The sequence below is a fragment of the Peromyscus californicus genome, unplaced genomic scaffold (assembly GCF_007827085.1).
Source record: "Peromyscus californicus insignis strain IS unplaced genomic scaffold, ASM782708v3 Scaffold_21__1_contigs__length_65335640, whole genome shotgun sequence".
Classification (NCBI taxonomy): Eukaryota; Metazoa; Chordata; class Mammalia; order Rodentia; family Cricetidae; genus Peromyscus; species Peromyscus californicus.
Window position 1 is genome coordinate 28,188,070 of NW_026294514.1, and position 20,133 is coordinate 28,208,202.

The 20,133-nt window shown below is 51.8% G+C and overlaps 2 protein-coding genes across 13 annotated transcripts; one reads left to right on the plus strand and one right to left on the minus strand.

The window, feature by feature from the left end:
• Positions 1–1,103: 1,103 nt before the first annotated feature.
• Atg9a (autophagy related 9A) lies at positions 1,104–12,924 on the minus strand. 6 transcript variants are annotated; one of them, XM_052749908.1, is made up of 16 exons: positions 12,757–12,924; positions 11,738–11,792; positions 11,321–11,452; positions 11,157–11,200; positions 10,096–10,160; positions 6,971–7,132; positions 6,700–6,841; positions 5,113–5,861; positions 4,876–5,029; positions 4,591–4,770; positions 3,937–4,185; positions 3,570–3,748; positions 3,345–3,462; positions 1,999–2,221; positions 1,701–1,846; positions 1,104–1,216 (listed from the first exon to the last, which is right to left on the minus strand). In XM_052749908.1, exons 3-16 carry the CDS (start codon positions 11,421–11,423, stop codon positions 1,211–1,213), a joined length of 2,520 nt encoding a protein of 839 aa, XP_052605868.1. In that variant the 5' UTR covers positions 11,424–11,452; positions 11,738–11,792; positions 12,757–12,924; the 3' UTR covers positions 1,104–1,210. The 6 variants fall into 6 exon arrangements, with proteins under 6 accessions (XP_052605868.1, XP_052605869.1, XP_052605871.1 ...); XM_052749909.1 differs by having other exon boundaries at positions 11,738–11,795; XM_052749911.1 differs by lacking the exon at positions 12,757–12,924 and adding an exon at positions 12,420–12,669.
• Positions 12,925–13,073: 149 nt separating this feature from the next.
• Ankzf1 (ankyrin repeat and zinc finger peptidyl tRNA hydrolase 1) lies at positions 13,074–20,106 on the plus strand. Of its 7 annotated transcripts, none has more exons than XM_052749916.1 (13): positions 13,074–13,287; positions 13,398–13,575; positions 15,283–15,389; positions 15,594–15,696; positions 15,817–16,010; positions 16,381–16,493; positions 16,584–16,731; positions 16,948–17,176; positions 17,318–17,473; positions 18,403–18,856; positions 19,001–19,112; positions 19,202–19,553; positions 19,739–20,106. In XM_052749916.1, exons 2-13 carry the CDS (start codon positions 13,428–13,430, stop codon positions 20,104–20,106), a joined length of 2,484 nt encoding a protein of 827 aa, XP_052605876.1. In that variant the 5' UTR covers positions 13,074–13,287; positions 13,398–13,427. The 7 variants fall into 7 exon arrangements, with proteins under 7 accessions (XP_052605876.1, XP_052605875.1, XP_052605877.1 ...); XM_052749917.1 differs by having other exon boundaries at positions 13,077–13,575; positions 19,202–19,369; positions 19,468–19,553; positions 19,739–20,083; XM_052749915.1 differs by having other exon boundaries at positions 13,074–13,575.
• Positions 20,107–20,133: the final 27 nt, after the last annotated feature.

A 20,133-nucleotide genomic window follows, 5' to 3' on the forward strand; every position in this document is an offset into this window, starting at 1 on the left:
GGTACACTGGAAACAGCCCTTCTAGCTCTGAATCCCTGCCGTGCCACAGCTCGACGTGTTTCCTGAGTCTCCCGGCCAGGTCTCTTACACCTAAGATCCCAGCTGCTGCGTGAGAAAAAGGAGGCACAACCCAATCAAAGTCCCTTCTTTATTAAGGGTTATCAAGCTGTATAGGGTTTCCCACCCTGTTCTGCTGTGGACAAGGACAGCAGAGTCCACCACCTTCGGCATAGTTTACCTCCCACAGTCGAGCAGAGCTGGGGAAGGGAGTGTGGGGAGGGTAGGAGCCGAACCCCAGCATGCAATGTCAAAGCCCTAGGCTAGGGTGAGTCCATTATCCCTTTATCCTCCTCTAGAGAAGTGAGGGATGCAGGGCAGAGCTCTCTTGCTGGGAATATAGATGACTGAGGTCACAATCCTGCCCTGGCAGTCCCCCGTGCAGGGGGTGGTACAGTAAGCAGCAGTGGGGGGGCCAGGAAGGCCTCACACTCTCAAGTGCCCACCCTAAAAGTCAGAGAGGGGTAGTAGAGAATTTCCATCCTGTTCCTGCGGATTTAGAAACCTCCCATCTTAGTGTCAAAAGATAGTGTGAGGGGAGCTGGGAGCTACGGCTCTCACCCCAACAAAAAGCAAGAAGCCAGACAGAAGGAGGCAGGCGAACAGAACAGGAACAAGCAGCACACACATGCCAGTGATGTGGAGGGAGCAGGAGAGGTGAGCTGGCTGTAGCGCTGGGTGAGGACTGGGAGGGGTGAGGTAAGGACCACAGCCTGAGCCGCTCAGCTGTTCCAGATGGGGGCTGGGCTGCAGGGGTTGAGGGTTCGGGCCCTGCCTCCCCGCTCCACGGTTGGCACAGGTTCTTCTGCTTGGCAGCTTCTGTGGTAGGAAGCCCTCTGGAGACTTGCAGGGGTGGATGCAAAGATGGCAGTACCAGGAGTGGGCTGGGGACCAGTTTCTAGCACCACACTCTGAGCCAAGGGAGGCCTGGGGATGAGGCTAGAGTCTTGCGTGCCCCTAGTCCCTAGGCCTCAAACTCTTCTTGGGCTACGGCAAGCCCAGTGTTGGCACCTCCCTTGGCCGCGCAGGGACACACAAACACCACACACGTGGGGCCAGGCAACACTCAGAGACCCCCTCTCGTGGCAGGCAGATGGTTGGCAGGGCAGCCGTTGCCTCCATCCTGGAGCATGGGGACCCTCTTCCACCTTGTCTACACCTGTGGAGAGAAAACTGACTGGCAGTAGATAGTTGTCAGCTATCTTCTTGCCCTACAGCAGTCTAGACATAAAGGAAATAAAAAGCTGGAAGCTTGGGGGAGGAAGCCTTGAACTTCAGAACAGTAAAAGGAAGGAAGTTTCTTTTTTAACTTATTTGTGCATATGGGTGTTTTGTCTGCGTGTAAGTCTGTGAATCACTGATGTGCAGTGCCTGTGGAGACCGGAAAGCATCTGATCCCCTGAGACTGGGGTTATAGATGGTTCTGAGCCACCATGTGGGTGCTGGAAATCCAGCCTGGGTCCTCTGGAAGAGCCCCCAGGGTCCTTAACCATTGAGCCATCTCTCCAGCCCCAAGAAAGTGTGTTTTGAAGGGAGTGGACAGCACCACGCACTGAGTGGGAGACACTTTCCTTACAGGGGAAGCTGTGCTTCCCCCCGGAAGTCACTACTGCTTACAGTTGATGTTGCTCTTGAGCCCTTACCTTGTGTACTTGAGGGGGCAGCTCATCCTCTGAGCCCTCCTCTGGCACGGGCTCCGGATGTCTTGACGCTGGCTGCCCATCTTCTGCCCATCCTCCCAGGGGCAGCCTGGAGAAGTGAGAGGGAGCACGGGGCACTGTGCCGGGATCTGTAGAGAGAAGCAAGAACACAAAGAGCAATGTGAAGGTTCGGGGGGACTGCTTGGGGGCTTAGTCTCCTTGGACCCCACCCCGTCGGTCTCCTCCTAAAGAACCACCCGTCTCTGGAAGCCTCTTTGCTCCGAGACTCGCGGTCGGATACCTGTGATGCCCCCGTAGCGCCTCTGGAAGCCCCCGTGCAGGGCGGTGGTCTCGGGTGCTCCAGGCCGGGCTGCGGCACAGGGATAGCTGGCAGATCGGGGGATAGGTTGGGAGGCCCGGGCACCCTCTCCCCCCTCTTCAGGGGCACTCTCTCCACTCTCATCGCTCTCCCGCCGGTGCCACACATGCCGCTCGGGCTCAGCCTGGGTCTGCTGCTTGTGGAGCTGAAGAAGTGGGCGGGGAGGGGCGATTAGTGGGGACAGAAGGGGGTCTATCTGAAACAGTCGTACCCACCACAGCATCTTCCATTCCCACTCACACACACGGCATCTGAGATGTTAGTAGTGTACAACAGATGTGGGATGCTCCATGGAGAGCCCTGGAAAAGTCTCCTGCGTAGCTCAGGTTGACCTTAAACCCAATGGGTCACTGAGAACGATCTTGAATTTCTAATCCTCCTGACTTTATCTCCCCCAGGATTATAAACATTTAGGTAGTGCTGGGGACGGAACTACCGGCCATGTACATGGAGGTAAGCACTCTACTAAATGAGCTACACCCCCAGGCCTCACTTTACCCACTCTGATTAAAAAACGTTCACAGAGGGTCTGAGTACCAGGTACTGTTTTAGGTACGCAGAGCGTGGGGTGAACAAACAGAACTGGCACCCTTGTGGGGCTTGTACCCTAGTGGTGGTGGTTATGAGGCAGAATTGACCACAAACTATTAAATAAAGACACAGATGAATCTCAGGTGCCATGGAGAAGACAATATGAACACCCAGGAGGCAGCTGTGTGTGTGAGCACTCAACATGAGGCAGCAGGAATGAGGCCAGCCTGGTCTGCACAGTCAAGAGTCAGACTGTTTTCAAAAGGCCAAGACAAAAAGAAAAGGAGGGAGGAAGGAGAGGAGGAGAGAGGAAGAGAAGGAGAAAGATTCAGGAGGAGGAGCTGGGCCTGGAGGCACAGGCCTGTAACCCCAGCTACTTGGGAGGCCACGGAAGGAAGATGTCTAGGTAATTTCATGAAAACGGCTCTCAAAATAGTAAGAAAAAAGAAGGCTGGGGATATAGTTCGGGGCTTGCCCAGCATGTCCAGGGCCCATGTTCAATCCTCAGTACTGAAAAAAAGACATGAGATTCAAGAGAGTGGAGCCAGGAGGCTCTTACTGAGAACCACTAGAAAGTCTTGGAGAGAGGAGGAGGCGAGAGGGCTCCAGGAAGCAGGAGAGCACTCTTGGTAAAGATGCCATTAAGAGGACATGCGTGAACATGGACACTACAGAGCAGGTAAGAGGCAGAGAAGGGCTGGAAGCTGCTGTTGTTCATTGTTCAGCTGCCCACTCACCTGGTGCATATAGAGGGCATGAAGGCTCATCTCAGTGGACGCGTATTCTGACAGCACCAGGCTCTGCAGCTGTCCTTCCCACACACTGCTCCCGGAGCTGGCTGTCCTGGCATCCACTCTGTCCCTCCCAGCACAGACAGACAGCAGTCGTCAACATTTTCAAGATCTATACACATTTCTGTGGGCTACTGCCATGCCCACCCATCACGACCCACCTCCACTCACCCAGAGCCTGTCATGGTGCTGGGGGCCCGGCCTTGGGGGGGCTGGCCAGGTTGTAGAGGGGAGAAGGAGCGAAGGGCAGAAGCAACTTCAGCCCTGTGCCTGGAGCCCTGCAGGTCTCTGGAAAGTGGGGGTCCCCTGCAGGATGAGCCAGCTACCACATTTGCAATAAGGCTCAGTGGCTATGAAAGAAAGGAATGATGAGCAGAATTCTCAGGGCAGGTGAGGCCTCTAATGTCCTAGACCTCAGGACCCAATGGCCCAGACTGAACAGTCAAAGGAACCTCCCACCCTGTCACCCCGTGTCCCGTGCTCATTCCCCTCACTGGAATCCACCATGCCCACCATCGCCCAGGCCCTAGATACACACCTCAGACTCAGACTGTAAGGACTGAATGGACGTGAAAAGGGCATTCTCAGGGAGCAGACCACCTTGGGCAAGGCCAGCAGCTGCTCCATCTCGCTGAACCTGCTCCTTGAGGAAGCCCAGGAAAGCTGTGCTCTCACGAGGTGGCTGCCAGCCAGGATTAGTGATGGCGAAGTGCATCAGTGACAGCTCAGTCTTCCCATCCTCAGCCTGCTGGTACACCGAGGCCTCGGTCTGCCCTCCAGACAGCCACTGTGCAGGGGAGAGGCTGTAAGCAAGCCTGAGTGCTTACAGGAACCCTCCCCGGGTTTTTTTTTTTTTTTTCCTGCTGGGAAGAGGCCCTGACCCTGGAGGACCGTGACTGCACTACATTGTCATATCTGTCCAGAAACCCTGATGCCCACCCCAGGAGTGGTCACACACTGGGTCAGTCACTTGTCCTGTACTTTTCTCAAGGGAGCATGGCTGATGGTTCAAATCAAGGCTGGAATCCAGTCAGATTCCTGGCGACCAGTGCATCCCTGGTGCAGGGATACCCACAGGCAGGACTACCTTTTTGTGGTTTACGGGCTTAGAAAGGATAGATTCTTGCAGTTTTCCCCAGGTTACTATGTGCCAACGTTGTCCCTGACCATCTGCCCTGACCTGCCCTCATACCTGCGGATGACCATGCTGGCGAACATCCATCTGAGCAAAGGAGCAGGTGTCCCCAACGCCAACAACCTCCACTGTGAAGTTGCGGAAGAAGTCTATGATCTCCAGGGCCCGTGGGCGTAGGCAGAAAATGAGAATCAGGGGTGTGACGATGGGACTCAGCAACTCCTCCAAGATGAACACCTAAAGGGAGGGGGACTCAGGTTACAAGCAAGCAGGAGAGAGCCCAGCCCTTATCACCAAGACACCAGTCAGTCTCTAGCAGGCCCTAACTCCAACTCCACTCACTGCCTTGTACTGGAAGAGCTGGGCAAACTCGTCCCGGGTCTGCGAGCGGTGGGCATTACCCTGCCAGTGGTCAGGCATGTAGTGGATATGAGCGAGGATCACTCGGAGCAGCTGCTCAGGGCAGAACACCATGTGCTGGTCTGGGATGAAGGACCTAGGGGGATCAGGTTCATGGTTAAGACATAAGCCTTGCCCAGAATGCTAGTCTGCTGACTCCCACCCACTGCCCTGGCACACCTGCACACAGTCACTGTGACTCCCAGAAGTGTGACGGTAGTGAGGACATGTTCCACAGCTAACACATCTTCATCATAGATAGTGAGAGCGATCAGCACAGCCAGGATTGAGCCAGCGAAGAAAGCACCATTCTTGGCCAGCAGAGTCAGGAGCGGCGACAGGAAGCAATTCATGTACTTGGAGGCAGGCTTGTAGCCACGGTTGAGGCGGGACTGCAGCTCGTGTTCCAGCTCATTGAAGTGGCGGAGGTAGCAACGGCCATACAGTGACCAGCAACGTGCTCCCAGGGCCCCTGGCTCTCTCTTCAGCACCTCGGCGTAGCTGAAGAAGGCGTAGAGGATCTGCCAGATGAGGATGAGGGGACACAGCAGGAAGTTGGCGATGCCGATCCACAGGATGCGGTTGCTGAGGCGCTGGGCCAGCTCTAACCGTTGCCCTCCGCGTTTATACTCAGCCTTGAGGCTCCATTCATTGAGAAACAAAGAGCCAGGTCCCCAGAAGAGGATCAACTCAAAGTTGTACTTGAGACCACGCGTGAAAAATACCACCTCTCCAAGGCCAGGCAGGCGGAAGCGCAGAGGCAGGAGGGACTTGTTCACCAGTGCCACCATGTAGTTCTGGAAACGCAGGATGCGATGGTAGATGTCCAACTCTGTCAGTTCACGCTTGTGGATGCAGATCTGGTGCTCTTTCTGTGTCTGCACAATCCGGGCCTGCACTTCCTGCCACGTGCAATATGGAAGGGCCGACTGCAGGGTGGGGTAGACAAAAGATAGAGCATAGATGTTACCCGAACCCTTTGCCCTACCCAGATCTAAGTCGTGTGCTTAGATGAAAGGTGTTTCCTGACCTGTTTTAGTTCAGATCTGGAATGCCCCTCAAAGGCCCATATGTTAAGGGCTGACTCGCCAGCCAGGGGTACTATTAGCAAGTGGTAGAATGCTCAAGAGGGAGGGCTAGAGTGATTAAATTAGGTCATGGGGCCGGGCGGTGGTGGCGCACGCCTTTAATCCCAGCACTCGGGAGGCAGAGCCAGGCGGATCTCTGTGAGTTCGAGGCCATCCTGGGCTACCAAGTGAGTTCCAGGAAAAGGCGCAAAGCTACACAGAGAAACCCTGTCTCGAAAAAACCAAAAAAAAAAAAAATTAGGTCATGGGGGGCTGCTCTTGGATGAGATCATTGGGACTCTGGATCCTGCCCCTTCCTGCCTTCCTCTTTACTTCCTGTCTGCCATGATGTGAACAGGCTTCCTCTGTCATGTGTGCTGGCCATGACATGTCATGTGATGTGCTCTTGCTGTGACATGTGATGTGCTCTTGCTGTGACATGTCATGCGCTCTTGCCATAATTTGCTGTCTCACTACAGGCACCAAAGAAACTGGACCAACCGACTCTAGACTCCTGTCTCCAAAACGGAGCCCAAATCAATCCTTATACACTGATTATAGCAGATATCTTTTCACATGAACAGAACGCTGACTACCATACCTGCCAGCGACAGCTATGGACATGTGATGCTCAAGATACACCTCATCCTTCCTAAGATGTCTTAGGCTGTGTAGCCAACGGCCCAACTTCTGGTCTTACCATGGGGATACGTAGAGCATGCAGGTAGAAGGAGTGGATCTCCCAATAGCAGCAAATGTTATAGATGAACTTGATAAGCCGGTGGATCCAGAAGACACCGGCAATGACCAGGATGGTGATGAGCGAGCCATTTTCCTGAATCCTGGAAGGGAAAAAGAAAGGGACGTGGGGTCCTTGAGGTTAAGAGTCTTAGCAACATGTTCTGACAGGGGAGTCGCGGCCTCATACTCTACTCTACTCACTAGCCATGTCTCAGGGCCTGCATCCTTACCTGGCACTACAGACTTGGGCAGGCAAAAAGGCATCTGGCAGAGTGACCTTGACAGGCTCAGTAGGGTGAAGACTGTGGTTCACCATCTTGTTGGCAAATAGGATGTCGTAGTCCACACAGCTAACCAGGAAGGTGGTGAAGGCAACCACAAAGAGGAACTGCCTGGGAAGGAGAAGAGAAGGGATGCGGCCGAGAGTCAGGGAGGTACCAGTGAGATGATACAGTGGGACAGGGATGCCGGCCGAGAGTCAGAGAGGTACCAGTGAGATGATACAGTGGGACAGGGATGCGGCCGAGAGTCAGAGAGGTACCAGTGAGATGATACAGTGGGACAGGGATGCCGGCCGAGAGTCAGAGAGGTACCAGTGAGATGATACAGTGGGACAGGGATGCGGCCGAGAGTCAGAGAGGTACCAGTGAGATGATACAGTGGGACAGGGATGCCGGCCGAGAGTCAGAGAGGTACCAGTGAGATGATACAGTGGGACAGGGATGCCGGCCGAGAGTCAGAGAGGTACCAGTGAGATGATACAGTGGGACAGGGATGCCGGCCGAGAGTCAGGGAGGTACCAGTGAGATGATACAGTGGGACAGGGATGCCGGCCGAGAGTCAGGGAGGTACCAGTGAGATGATACAGTGGGACAGGGATGCCGGCCGAGAGTCAGAGAGGTACCAGTGAGATGATACAGTGGGACAGGGATGCCGGCCGAGAGTCAGAGAGGTACCAGTGAGATGATACAGTGGGACAGGGATGCCGGCCGAGAGTCAGGGAGGTACCAGTGAGATGATACAGTGGGACAGGGATGCCGGCCGAGAGTCAGAGAGGTACCAGTGAGATGATACAGTGGGACAGGGATGCCGGCCGAGAGTCAGGGAGGTACCAGTGAGATGATACAGTGGGACAGGGATGCCGGCCGAGAGTCAGGGAGGTACCAGTGAGATGATACAGTGGGACAGGGATGCCGGCCGAGAGTCAGAGAGGTACCAGTGAGATGATACAGTGGGACAGGGATGCCGGCCGAGAGTCAGAGAGGTACCAGTGAGATGATACAGTGGGACAGGGATGCCGGCCGAGAGTCAGAGAGGTACCAGTGAGATGATACAGTGGGACAGGGATGCCGGCCGAGAGTCAGAGAGGTACCAGTGAGATGATACAGTGGGACAGGGATGCCGGCCGAGAGTCAGAGAGGTACCAGTGAGATGATACAGTGGGACAGGGATGCCGGCCGAGAGTCAGAGAGGTACCAGTGAGATGATACAGTGGGACAGGGATACCGGCCGAGAGTCAGAGAGGTACCAGTGAGATGATACAGTGGGACAGGGATGCCGGCCGAGAGTCAGAGAGGTACCAGTGAGATGATACAGTGGGACAGGGATGCCGGCCGAGAGTCAGAGAGGTACCAGTGAGATGATACAGTGGGACAGGGATGCCGGCCGAGAGTCAGGGAGGTACCAGTGAGATGATACAGTGGGACAGGGATGCCGGCCGAGAGTCAGGGAGGTACCAGTGAGATGATACAGTGGGACAGGGATGCCGGCCGAGAGTCAGAGAGGTACCAGTGAGATGATACAGTGGGACAGGGATGCCGGCCGAGAGTCAGAGAGGTACCAGTGAGATACAGTGGAACAAGCAATGAGCCTAGAAACCACTGAACAAGATGGGGAGTTAAAGGGGCTGCAGAATTCCTAATGGAAGGCTCTGTGTTAGCATTTAGGCATCTGTACTGGCCTGCCCTTAGGGTTCTGACAGGAGATACCTCAGCTGCAGCCACTAAGAGCACCTCCTGTGTGCATTCACTAGGTTTCCTTATAAAAGGCAGGCCTTGCCCACCTCCCATCCCCAGGGACCAGTCCATGCCCGTTTCTCTGCCCTTTTTCTCTGCCCTTCCCCTCACTAAACCTCCTCCGTGGGCCCTGTTGTATGATGTGACTCCTTCCTGCCGTTTTTAAAATACAACACTGTGCCTGCTGCTCAATCTCATAAGACCTTTTAGGTACAAACTGGCTGTTGGCTCCTATATTTTACTCTTAGGTTCAGGTACCATAGCAGCACCAAGCTTACTTTTACATCACTGGACCTGATTTTCAGAGGTTTTATGATTATGGCCTATGGTCTCTAGTCTTTGACTTTGTGTGTGTGTGTGTGTGTGTGTGTGTGTGTGTGTGTGTGTGTGTGAGAGAGAGAGAGAGAGAGAGAGAGAGAGAGAGAGAGAGAGAGAGAAGGACAGGGCTTCTTTGTGTAACAGTCTTGGCTGTCCTGGAACTTGTTTTGTAGACCAGGCTGGCCTTGAACTCAGAGATCCACCTGCCTCTGCCTACCAAGTGCTAGGATTGAAGGTGTGAGGAGCTATCAGCGCCTGGCTAGTGAACTCATTCTTATCATTAAGAAAAACAACAACAGCCGGGCGGTGTTGGCACACACCTTTAATCCCAGCACTTGGGAGGCAGAGGTAGGTGGATCTCTGTGAGTTCGAGGCCAGTCGGGTCTACAGAGAGAGATCCAGGGCAGGAACAAACTACTCAGAGAAACCCTGTCTCGAAAAACCAAAAAAAGAAAAAACAACAACAACAACAACAAAAGAACTCCCATTCAGTTGGGCGTGCTGACTCATGCCTTTAATCCCCGACTCAAGCAGGCAAATTTCTGAGTTTAAACCCAGCCTAATCTACAAAGGGAGTTCCAGGACAGCCAGAGATACATGAAGCAATCCTGTCCCCAACAAACAAACAAACAACCCCTCCCTTCCTAATTCCTCCCCCTCTGGCAACACCAAACTATTTCTCCCCACTTAAAAGGCTCTCCACCCCAGCAGCAGAGCTAATGTGTAGTCAGAGGGAATACAGGCTCTTTCCTAAGACCCCTGACTGAACCACATATATCCTCCTACAGACTTGAGAGAATGAGTGGTAAGTTCTTGTCATGAAAGAGAGAGAACCTGGGAAGCCCTTCTTGCAAGAGGTGAGGCTATAGGTTTTGGTACTATCCCTGGTCCTTGGCGGTAAAGGTTTGCAGGGTTTGGGGCCTAGGATTGAATTGCACTGGCAGGTGTGGCCAGGTGTGAGCAAAAGGGAAGACCAAGATAAGTATTCCTTTACCACAGCACCCATCCCTTTGCTTACTTACATGAGTTCAAAAATCTCTCCAATGAGCATGCATGTGAAGCCATTCTTCTGATGTAGATTATAAACGTGTAAGTGTTAAGAACAAATGGCCAGTAAGCACAGACACTTAAGAACACAAGACTTTGATGTCCTCACACTCCCAAGCTAAAGTCCTGGCTCTGTAACTTTCTGGAGTGTGATCTGTAACAAGTTACTTCTCTAAGCTTTGCCCATAGTGGCAAATTAATAGTAGCCATAATTACCTTTCAGGATTATTAATCTAGGAAAATGCATTCACAAAGAATTTAACACAGAATTGACAGAATCAAAAGACATTATTACCATTAACAATCCTATTAGGAAAGTTTCCTTATAAATTAACATCCTTAGAAAAGTTCTTAATTGCCAGGCGGTGGTGGCTCATGCCTTTAATCCCAGCACTTGGGAGGCAAAGCCAGGTGGATCTCTGTGAGCTGGAGGCTAGCCTGGTCTACAGAGCGAGATCCAGGACAGGCACCAAAACTACAGAGAAACCCTGTCTCAAAAAAACAAAAAAAAAAGAAAGGAAAGAAAAGTTCTTCATAAATGAACACAAGTGCATATAGTTCTCAGTAAATATGAGGGTTTTTTTTTTTTTTTGAGACAGGGTTTCTCTGTGTAGCTTTGCACCTTTCCTGGATCTTGCTCTGTGGACCAGGCTGGCCTTGAACTCACAAAGATCCACCTGCCTCTGCCTCCCAAGTGCTGGGATTAAAGGCGTGCACCACCACCGCCCGGCCTTTTTTTTTTTTTTTCCAAGGCTGGGGTTTCTCTGTGTAGCCTTGACTGTCTTGGAACTAATTTTGTAGACCAAGCTGGCCTTGAACTCATAGAGATCTACCTGCTTCTGCCTCCCAAGTGCGATTAAAGGCGTGTACCACCACCGCCTAGCTGTATCATTACTTTAAACAATCTTATTTCAGAATGAGTTTCATTTCCCCTTCCATGGACTGGAGTGGAACTTATCCCCATTTCCCATCAGGGACCTAGCTCAGAGGAAGGTTAAAAGGTCCTAGAGCTCCAACACAGAAACACAAAGGATATTCGAGAGAAGAAGAGGTCAAGGTTTTCGATGTGGTGCCAAGGTGCTGTGGACACAGGAGCAGAAACGTCAGATTCCTAAAGTCCCCTGCCACCCTGCCCCTTCAGGGTTCCTCCAGTAACTTTCACCCATGCCCCTGCTCTGGCTGTCATGTCCCTAAACTCACATTTGCTCCCCTCTGCCACGTGTACCAGCAGGTCCTCTTCCCCTGGGGGTGAATCGCTATAGGAGGCCTCTAGGCGCTGGTATTCAGTGTCAAACTGTGCCATCACCGCGGCCTCCTGTCCACCTTGTTAACCTGCAGTTGGGGAAGAAGAAAAGAACCTACATCAGATTCAGGCACTAGCTACGTGCTGTCCTGCCCTTGAGGGGGCCTTAATTCTGGTCATCCATTCCCAGAACCTTTATTGGGCGGTTACTGTGCCAGAATCTGACCCTTTGGTGTGGGGTGAACTGTTTCATTTTCTGTCCAATGAAGAGAAAGTTTCCTCCCCTGCCCCTCCTGGAAACCCTGATCTCTCCAGAGACTAACAGTTTGAAACATTTTTGTAAACAAATGGTGAAGATAAGCACATAACCCTACCAGCTCCATGGACAGTTTCTGCTCCACGCCAGTCCTGGATGCCCTGGTTGGACAGCTGCTGGAGGAAAAGGTGTCAGGCCTCAAAGAGTGGGGAGTTGGGACAGAAAGGAATCCAACTCTCCCACCCACCCAAGCCCCACTAAGAGGAAGGCAGAGAAACGGCAAGGGGGGAAGAGGCACCTTCCCTGTTGCGGCAGACCTCTCCCGGATGTTCTATGTAGGACCATTCATCTACTTCTAGGATACCCAGGAATAACTCAACTCTCTGGCCCTGTGGAGACTAAGTCAGTACAGGTCAAGAGTCTATACAGCCCTTCGGGACTGGTTTACCTTTGGTCCACCTCAACTTCAGAAACCAGATCTGCTTTTCAGAGTCCAGAAAACCCCAGTGAGAGTCTTCTCTTAAGATTTTTCTGGTTCCCTAGCATCAGAGACCCTTCTGCTTCCCTAGCATCAGAGACCTAGGCAGGCATGGCTTCTGGATGGGAAATTTCCAGTCTATGAAGACTCCAGATCCCAGTTGAATAAGTGGGTTCTCTAGGCGCCTAGAGCCAGGTGGGGTCAAGGGTATGGTATACTCCCAGTTAGTGAACACTCTGGGGACAGTGGATCTTGGTCCGCCCTGGTCCCAGAGGGAATCCCTCGGTTAGTGAAAGTCCTGTGCCTCAGGAAACACACTCACCTGGTTAGTGTAGACTCAGCCCCCATGGATCTCCCCAGGAAGGGCCTGTGCTCAGGGGTGTTTGCGGATGGTGAAAGGGTCGAGCCAGACCTATAGCTGGTATCCCTGATGGGCTGGGATGCCTCCCCAAACCCAGCCACTTAGACCTGAGCACAGCGCGCCCCAGGGTCGCCCGGCCCCAGGCCGGGGGCTAGGCTCCCAACAGCGGACAGCCCGGCGCGCGGCCCCGGCGCACGCGCGCTCCCCTGGCCGCGCGCGCCCTCTATCAAAACATTCTGGCTGCGCGCCCCCGGCCCGCCCGCGGCTCCCCTTCCCCCGTTACGCATCGCGAACTCACTTGGGGCTCTGTGGGCACCCCTGGCCAGCTTGGGCCTGGGTCTGAGGATTCCAGTTACCAGCCTCGCGTGTCACCGCAGGAACCGCGACCCGGGCGATTCCAGAAGCCCGGTCTGTTCTGCTGGGCTCGGCCAGACCAGGAGCGCTAGGCCCTCCGTCTGTCATTCACTGTCACCCGCAGCCAGTCTGGCCAATGAACAAAGTGGGTGGAGACATGGTGGCCAATTCTTGGCCCAGGGGGCAGGGCGAAAGGTTGGAGGCGGGTCTTGTAGAGCCGAGGACCAATAGTGAGCTCTACGTGGTGCAGGGCTGGGCTACCGGCGCCGCGGTGTGTCCCTTTCGCCGCTCCGTAGCCTCCAGATTGTGGTGTTGCAGAAATCCAGCTTTCGAACGGTAGACGTGCGTGCCGCTCGCCTCTCGGGTCATTAGTGGCGGCTTCTAAGGACGGGGACGAGGGACGAGGTTCAGTCGGTGTCGGCGCTAGTCGATCAGGTTACTAGCCTCCGACTGGTAACTGCTGGACACGATTTGGGTCTGGGTGCTCCTCATTTCATTTCTGTAAGACCCTCACGTATGTACCTGGAGACTCGGCAGTAGAATCTCGTCCTGGAGGGTTGTTTCTCCCCTCCGTTTCTGCTCCAGGAGCTGCTTCTGAGTTACTCTGCTTCAGCCATGTCGCCGGCTCCAGGTGCAGCCCTGGCTCCTGCCTCGGTCTCCCTGTTGGACCTCAGCGCGGAAGCTCCACTCGTTCGGGGCCTGAGCCTGGTGAGCCAAGCACCCGCGGAGGCTCTGGCCGGGGCGTCGCATGCTCCCTGTCCAGGTATCCGGGATGCTTTGGGGTGGACCTATGAGGAACGTCACAGGGTTCCGTGGACTCTGTTAACACGGAAGACTTTCACACTGTCATTTCCCAGCTTAGGACTCCAAACTGATTCTTTCTGTTGGACATATTCTCCCCCCCACCCCCACCCCCCAGTATCTTTCAACCTTGGGTGGTTTACAGCGCTGGCCCATGAATTGTCGCCAAATAAGTCTCTGGTTTTTATTACTCATCACGTTAATACCACTGCTTTTAAAAACACGGTTCCTAGGTCTATTTCTAATTGAAGTGGACTCTAGTCAGATCTAGTCCCTTGTGTTAAATACAGACTAATTTACTGATTTTATACGTTAGTCTTTGGCTGTGTTTTCTTGCACTTTTCTTAAGTTGTCTGTCCGCTGTAACTGGAACTGTAAGATATAAATTGGCATCCAGGAACTGGTTTTATATAGTTAAAAGTAATTTTAATCTGGGAGTCGTGGCACACACCTGTAATCCCAGCACTTAGGAAATTGAGGCAAGAAGGAGAAGTAGGGGTTCAAGAACAACCTGCACCATAGTGAGACCTTGTGTGTGGGGGAACAACACAGAAGAAAAAAAAATGTTTTAAGTGCTAGAGAATGTAGCTCAATAGTAGACCTGGGTTCTACCCCCCAGTACTGCGGAAGTAGTATTTTAGGGCCTACTAGGGAGGGAGCTGAAGTCCAGTTACTTTTAAGACACCTTGAAGTAAGGTTTTGCTTAGGTGTTAAGATGTGGTGCAAGACTGATTCTCCCTGGACTTGTTTTCCTGGGTGCGTGCCTGCTCATCCTCAGAGAGACCACTGTGTCCATCCACAAGTTCACTATTGGGGGCAAGGGGTGTAAGGGGTTGCCCGTTGCCCATGTCAATGTAGTTTTTTTGTTCTTGTCGTTTATTTGTTTTGCTTTTGGTTTGGTTTTCAGACAGGGTCTTACTACATAGCCTTGGATGGCCTGGAGCTCACTATGTAGAACAGGCTGACCCCTAACTCATTGAGATCTTTCTGCCTCTGCCTCCTGAGTGCACTGCCATGTCCGGCTTCAGTGAAGTTTGAGGTAGAGAGACAGGTGTTCTTCCAGAGTTAACTTTTACTGTGTATCTAAGATTGTGGAAAACATTGATTCAGGAAGCGTTTTCCTGATTGATGAAAAATGACTGAGTTTTGATCATTTACCCTTCCTTGCTCTAGGGTTCTTCAGGTGTGTTAGGTAGCACTTAATAGACTGGGGAGAAAAAGGGAGTGGGGTGCAACTCAGTGGAACAGAATATGCTTAGGGTGTGTGAGGCCTTAAAGCCCCAACACCAAAAAGAAAAGGATTTTTTTTTTTTGGTTTGGTTGGTTTTTTGTTTTGTTTTTCAAGAAAGGGTTTCTCTGTGTAGTTTTGGAGCCTGTCCTGGAACTCACTTTGTAGACCAGGCTGGCCTCATACTCGAAGACAATCCATTTGGATAATTAGATTGTAATATTTGTTAATTTTACATGTATCTTTTCAAAAGTATATTTATTGTACAGAACAGTTACCGTATCATTTATTTCATGATTGCCAGATTGTAAATTCTTGGAAGGCAAGGTCATGCCATCTTTTTCTTCTATATTATCCTTTTAATAGGTATTTGATATAGTTCTAGGTACTGTAAGTTCTCTGTAGACTTCCTACTTTCAATTACCCTTTTCTTCTGTTCAGGAGAGAGCACACTGTCAGGAAGAAAAGTATCCCCATGTTCTCTGGATATTTCAGAGAAATTATTTTGTTCAGCCTGTGACCAGATCTTCCAGAACCACCAGGAACAGGTAAAAGGGCAGGGTATAGGGCTAGCTATTAGCAGCAGAAGTGTCACGGTGGGTGGGATGAGGTACTTAAATTAATAAAGATCCATACTTTGTCTAATGCACTTGCCGCTGCCTGATTCCTAGAGTTCTGTGACTGGCTTTGCTTCCTGGATAAGGCCAAGGTAGAATGTAGTCCCACTCTGCCTCCCTTTTCTTTCACACCAGAGAGAGCATTATAAACTTGATTGGCATCGCTTTAACCTAAAACAACGTCTCAAGAACAAGCCTCTCTTGTCAGCTTCGGACTTTGAAAAGCAGAGCTCCACAGGTTAATGCTTGGTATGGGGAAGCCTGTATGGGAGCAGGGGGAGGGTGGAAAAGACACAGTGGGGTTTGAAGAAAGGTCAAAGGTGGCGTGTCAAACTTGCATGTCCCATATTTGTCACAGGAGATCTTTCCAGCATCTCGGGATCAGAAGACTCAGATTCCTCTAGTGAGGAGGACTTGCTGACGCTGGATGAGGGGAGGGCTGAGTTTGAAAAACCTAACCGACCCCGAGGATTCTACCCACATCGGGTCCTTTTCAAAAATGCCCAAGGCCAGTTTCTTTATGCCTATCGCTGTGTCCTAGGCCCTCACCAGGCAAGTAACAGTACAGGTTGTGTGATCAATCCCAGCTTTTATATATATACTCAGCCTGGATTTTCTTTAGACAATGCATGTCTCATTTCCTCCCTTCCTTTTGGGTTAGGCTATCATACCTGACAGCATAAGCTTGAATTGAAACTGGCCAGAATCTTGAAAGGGTCGACTGTAAAGGGATAAGTCTAAATTTTGAGTCTATCACTTCCATCTTCTATCTCTACCTCTCTGAGCCTCGAATATCCTTCCTTGTGGAATGGAAATGAGGCGAGGGTGGTTGTAATTAATGAGATAATGCAAGTGTAACACATGGTTTCTTGTTCTCAATGCATGCATCATGTGGAATGTTTCTGTTGCATCCGTCATATAGATTCCCCCAGAAAAAGCGGAGTTGCTGCTACAGAGCCTGCAAAGTGGAGGTCTCAGGCACTACGTGGTGCTCATGGCTGCGGCTGGGCATTTTGCTGGTGCCATTTTTCAAGGGTGAGAGGGTGCTGCATGGGGCTTAAGGATGGACCCCGTTAACCTGGGAGCACCAGTTGGTCTCGAGTACTGAGTGTGTGCCATCTACAGAAGAGAAGTGGTGACACACAAAACCTTTCACCGTTACACCGTGCGGGCCAAGAGGGGCACAGCCCAGGGGCTTCAGGATGCCCAGGGTAGGCCGTCACGTTCTGCTGGGGCCAACTTGAGGCGTTACAATGAAGCCATGCTGTATAAGGTGAGTTAGGCCTCACAGACCCTGTGATGGTCCTTTGATCTCTCAGTCTTTGTGGTTTTCTGGGTAGACAATAGAGTAGGGATCTCCAGGAATATTCTCTCATTCTTTCTCTCTTTCTAGCTGCCACTCCCTACATATGATCAGAGGGTCATTGTTTTGTTTGGAGATTTTAAAAAAAAGTAAGTGAAACATGCTAAGTGGAGTTACTCTCTTTAGGATGTTCGTGACCTGCTAGCAGGGCCAACCTGGGCTAAAGCACTGGGGGAGGCAGAAATAATACTGCTACGTGCCCCACGCTCTGGCCGGTCCTTGTTCTTTGGAGGCCAGGGGGCACCCTTGCAAAAGGATGATTCCCGACTTTGGGATATCCCCCTCACCACCCGAAGACCCACTTTTGGAGAGCTTCAGCGTGTGCTTCATAAGCTGACAACTTTGCAGGTGTATGGTGAGCTATTCTAGGCCGTGGGACCTCATACGCAGACCTATATATACCGTGGGGTTTTCTAGCCTGTGGACTGCAGCCCAGTTGACCTGGGCTGGCTTCTCCACACTTAAGTTTGAGAAAGACTTTTTTGTTTCGTGGCAGATGAAGACCCTCGAGAACTGGTCAGATTTTATTCACCTGAGAAACACTGGAAGCCAGTGAGAGAGGAGAGGAAAAAGGCTACTGATAAAGAAAAAACAAAGGTCCCCAGTGATGGAAATAAGGCACTTGGGCAGGATGAAGAATCACTCAAACAAGGTTTGAGCACCATCTGGCAATTTTCAAATACATCTACATGTCTGCTTTGGAAATGCAGTGACCAGTTCTCATAACTGACCCACCTACCAGTTGATAGGTGAGCCCTTCAGCCTTACCCACACCCATCCACTCATCCCTGCCAGCATCTGTTCATGAAATTAAGGTATGTTTTGAGACAGTCTCACTTTAGCCCAGACTGGTCTAGAACTCACTGTGTCGTCCACACTGGCCTTGAAATCATGGTGATCTTTCTGCCTCAGCCTCCCAAATGCTAGATTACACTCCTGAGCCACCACACCAAGCTGCTTCCTTATTGAGGCAGGGTCTTTGTTGTCTAGCCCAGGCTGGCCTGGAGCTCTCTATGTAGCCCAGGCTGATCTTGGACTCACTGTCCTTCTGCCTCCAGTTTCCAAATGCTGGGATTATATATAGGCATGCACTAAGACATGTTTAGTGACCTTGCCAAATCTTATTACTGCTCACAGATTGATTCCTGGTACTTAGCATGGAGGGAATGTGTTGTTTGGGTGATTAGATGCTGTGCTTTGGGCTAAGGGTTGCTTTCCTCTATTGTTTTTTCTTTTCTTTTCTTTTTCTTTTTTGGTTTTTCGTGACAGGGTTTCTCTGTATAGTTTTGGTGCCTGTCCTGGATCTCACTCTGTAGACCAGGCTGGCCTCGAACTCACAGAGATCCGCCTGCCTCTGCCTCCCGAGTGCTAGGACTAAGTCGTGCACCACCACGATGGTGCTTTCTTCTACTTTGTACTGTCCTAATGCTGTTCACCGGGAGAGTCCAGGGACAGAACAAAACCACTTCATTTCAGGATGATCTGAGTATCTTTTTATAAATGTAAACCCATCTGAGGACGCCCACATCCTTCCACCCTCTCCCTGTTCTGTAGATAGATCTAACATCATGTTTTCCCCAGGTTCAGAGTCTCAGGAAGAAGATGGCTCCCAAGTAGAGTTGGAGCTAGTAGAACTGACACTGGGGACCCTGGATCTTCGTGAATTTGAGGTGTTGCCCAAGCGGAGGAGGAGGAAAAAGAAGAAGGAGAGAAGTCAAGACCAGCAGTGTGGGACACACGTGACTCTTCTTCAGCAGTCTCAAGATGAGCCCCTCTCACAGGCAGACCAAGTGGTTACAGCCAAAGGCCCTGATCAGCCAGAGCTCTGGGACATGCTTCTGTCTGCTTGCCGAGCTGGGGAAGTTGAGGTGCTAAAGCTCCAGCTAGCTACTGGGCCTGTCGACCCTGGAGTTAGGTCCCTACTCAATGCCCCTTTGGGCTCTGGTGGCTTTACTCTCCTGCATGCAGCAGCCGCAGCTGGAAGAGGCTTAGTAGTTCGTCTTCTGTTGGAGGCAGGTGCTGACCCCACTGTGCAGTAAGTATATCTCCATCCTGAGCCGGTTTAGGATTAAGAGCATAATGTGGTGGGAGCTCCTGTTGGCACTTGGTACTGTTCCCTTGGGTGATGTCAGGAAAAGCAGGAGGCAAGCTGAACTCGGTTTTGGGTTTTTGTCCTTAGGGACTCTAGGGCTCGGCCACCTTATACCGTAGCAGCTGACAAATCCACACGGAATGAATTCCGAAGGTTCATGGAGAAGAATCTTGATGCCTATGATTACAACAAGGCTCGGGTGAGCTGGAAAAGGAGCGACAGAGTGGGAGGGCATCGGATCCTCACTGGGTCCTTACAGTTTTACAGTATCTTTGGGAAATCCTCCAGGTGCCAGGGCCACTGACTCAAGAAATGGAGGCCCGCCAGGCTGCAAGGAAGAAGGAGCAGAAGGCGGCCCGCCGGCAGCGGGAGCAGCGGCAGCAGAAGCAGAGGGAGCAGGAAGAGCAGGAGCAGGAAGAGCAGCGGCGATTTGCTGCCCTCAGTGACCGAGAGAAGGTGAGGCCATACCCTTCCCTCTCCGGAGTGAGCTGTCATCTCCTGCGTGTGCTCCTCACCCCTACGGACTCTTCTTTAACATCGATTCTGGTTTCCAGAGAGCTCTGGCTGCGGAACGCCGACTCGCTGCCCAGTTGGGAGCCCCTAGCCCTCCAGTTCCTGATTCTGTGGTTGTCAATGCTGGGTACGGGGGCCAGGGAATGAAAGGGTGGGCTCCTGTGTCGTAGGGGGCACTTGGGGGACGGGGAATGAGTGCCTTCGTGGTGTTGAGAAGGCTCGCAGAGGGGATTTGAGGTTCTCTGGGATCTTTAAGGGCTGGGCAAAGCTGAGATGGGGTATCTGTGCAGTCATTTTTCTCCCTTTTTTTAGACGCTGTTGGAGTTGTGGCATGTCCCTCCAAGGCCTCACTCCCTTTCACTACCTCGACTTCTCTTTCTGCTCCACACGTTGCCTCCGAGACCATCGAAGTCAGGCAGGGAGGCCTTCTTCCTGATTTCTTATACCACCTGGGGCCAACTCTAGGCCCTGAGAGGACACATTCAGACCTAGAGTTTCTCTTCCTCCTCATGAAGCTCGAGATTATGTGGAAGATGGGGGTGAAGGACACTCAGGAACAAGGGCAAAGACAGGGCCACAGAGGTGTGTGGAGCCAGTACTGTCTTTGGAATTTTAATCACAATAAAGTTTGGCAAGAAAACTGTATCTGTACTTACATTCAGAGGGATTGTAGCCTTTGATTCTTTATGGTCACTGTGGCCAGCACC

Bases quoted from the DNA above. Each gene is read 5' to 3' on its own strand.
- Atg9a (XM_052749913.1), bottom strand. From the start codon at position 11,423: ATGGCACAGTTTGACACTGAATACCAGCGCCTAGAGGCCTCCTATAGC. The intron at 10,161-11,156 runs ATATCCTTTGTG...TAACACTTACAC, and splicing joins TTGACCTCTTCTTCTCTCGA to GTTTATAATCTACATCAGAA. The intron at 6,842-6,970 runs GTAAGGATGCAG...TTTCCCTTCCAG, and splicing joins GCCCAAGTCTGTAGTGCCAG to GATTCAGGAAAATGGCTCGC.
- Ankzf1 (XM_052749915.1), top strand. From the start codon at position 13,428: ATGTCGCCGGCTCCAGGTGCAGCCCTGGCTCCTGCCTCGGTCTCCCTG. The intron at 16,011-16,380 runs GCAAGTAACAGT...TCCGTCATATAG, and splicing joins GTGTCCTAGGCCCTCACCAG to ATTCCCCCAGAAAAAGCGGA. The intron at 18,857-19,000 runs GTAAGTATATCT...TTTTGTCCTTAG, and splicing joins GGTGCTGACCCCACTGTGCA to GGACTCTAGGGCTCGGCCAC.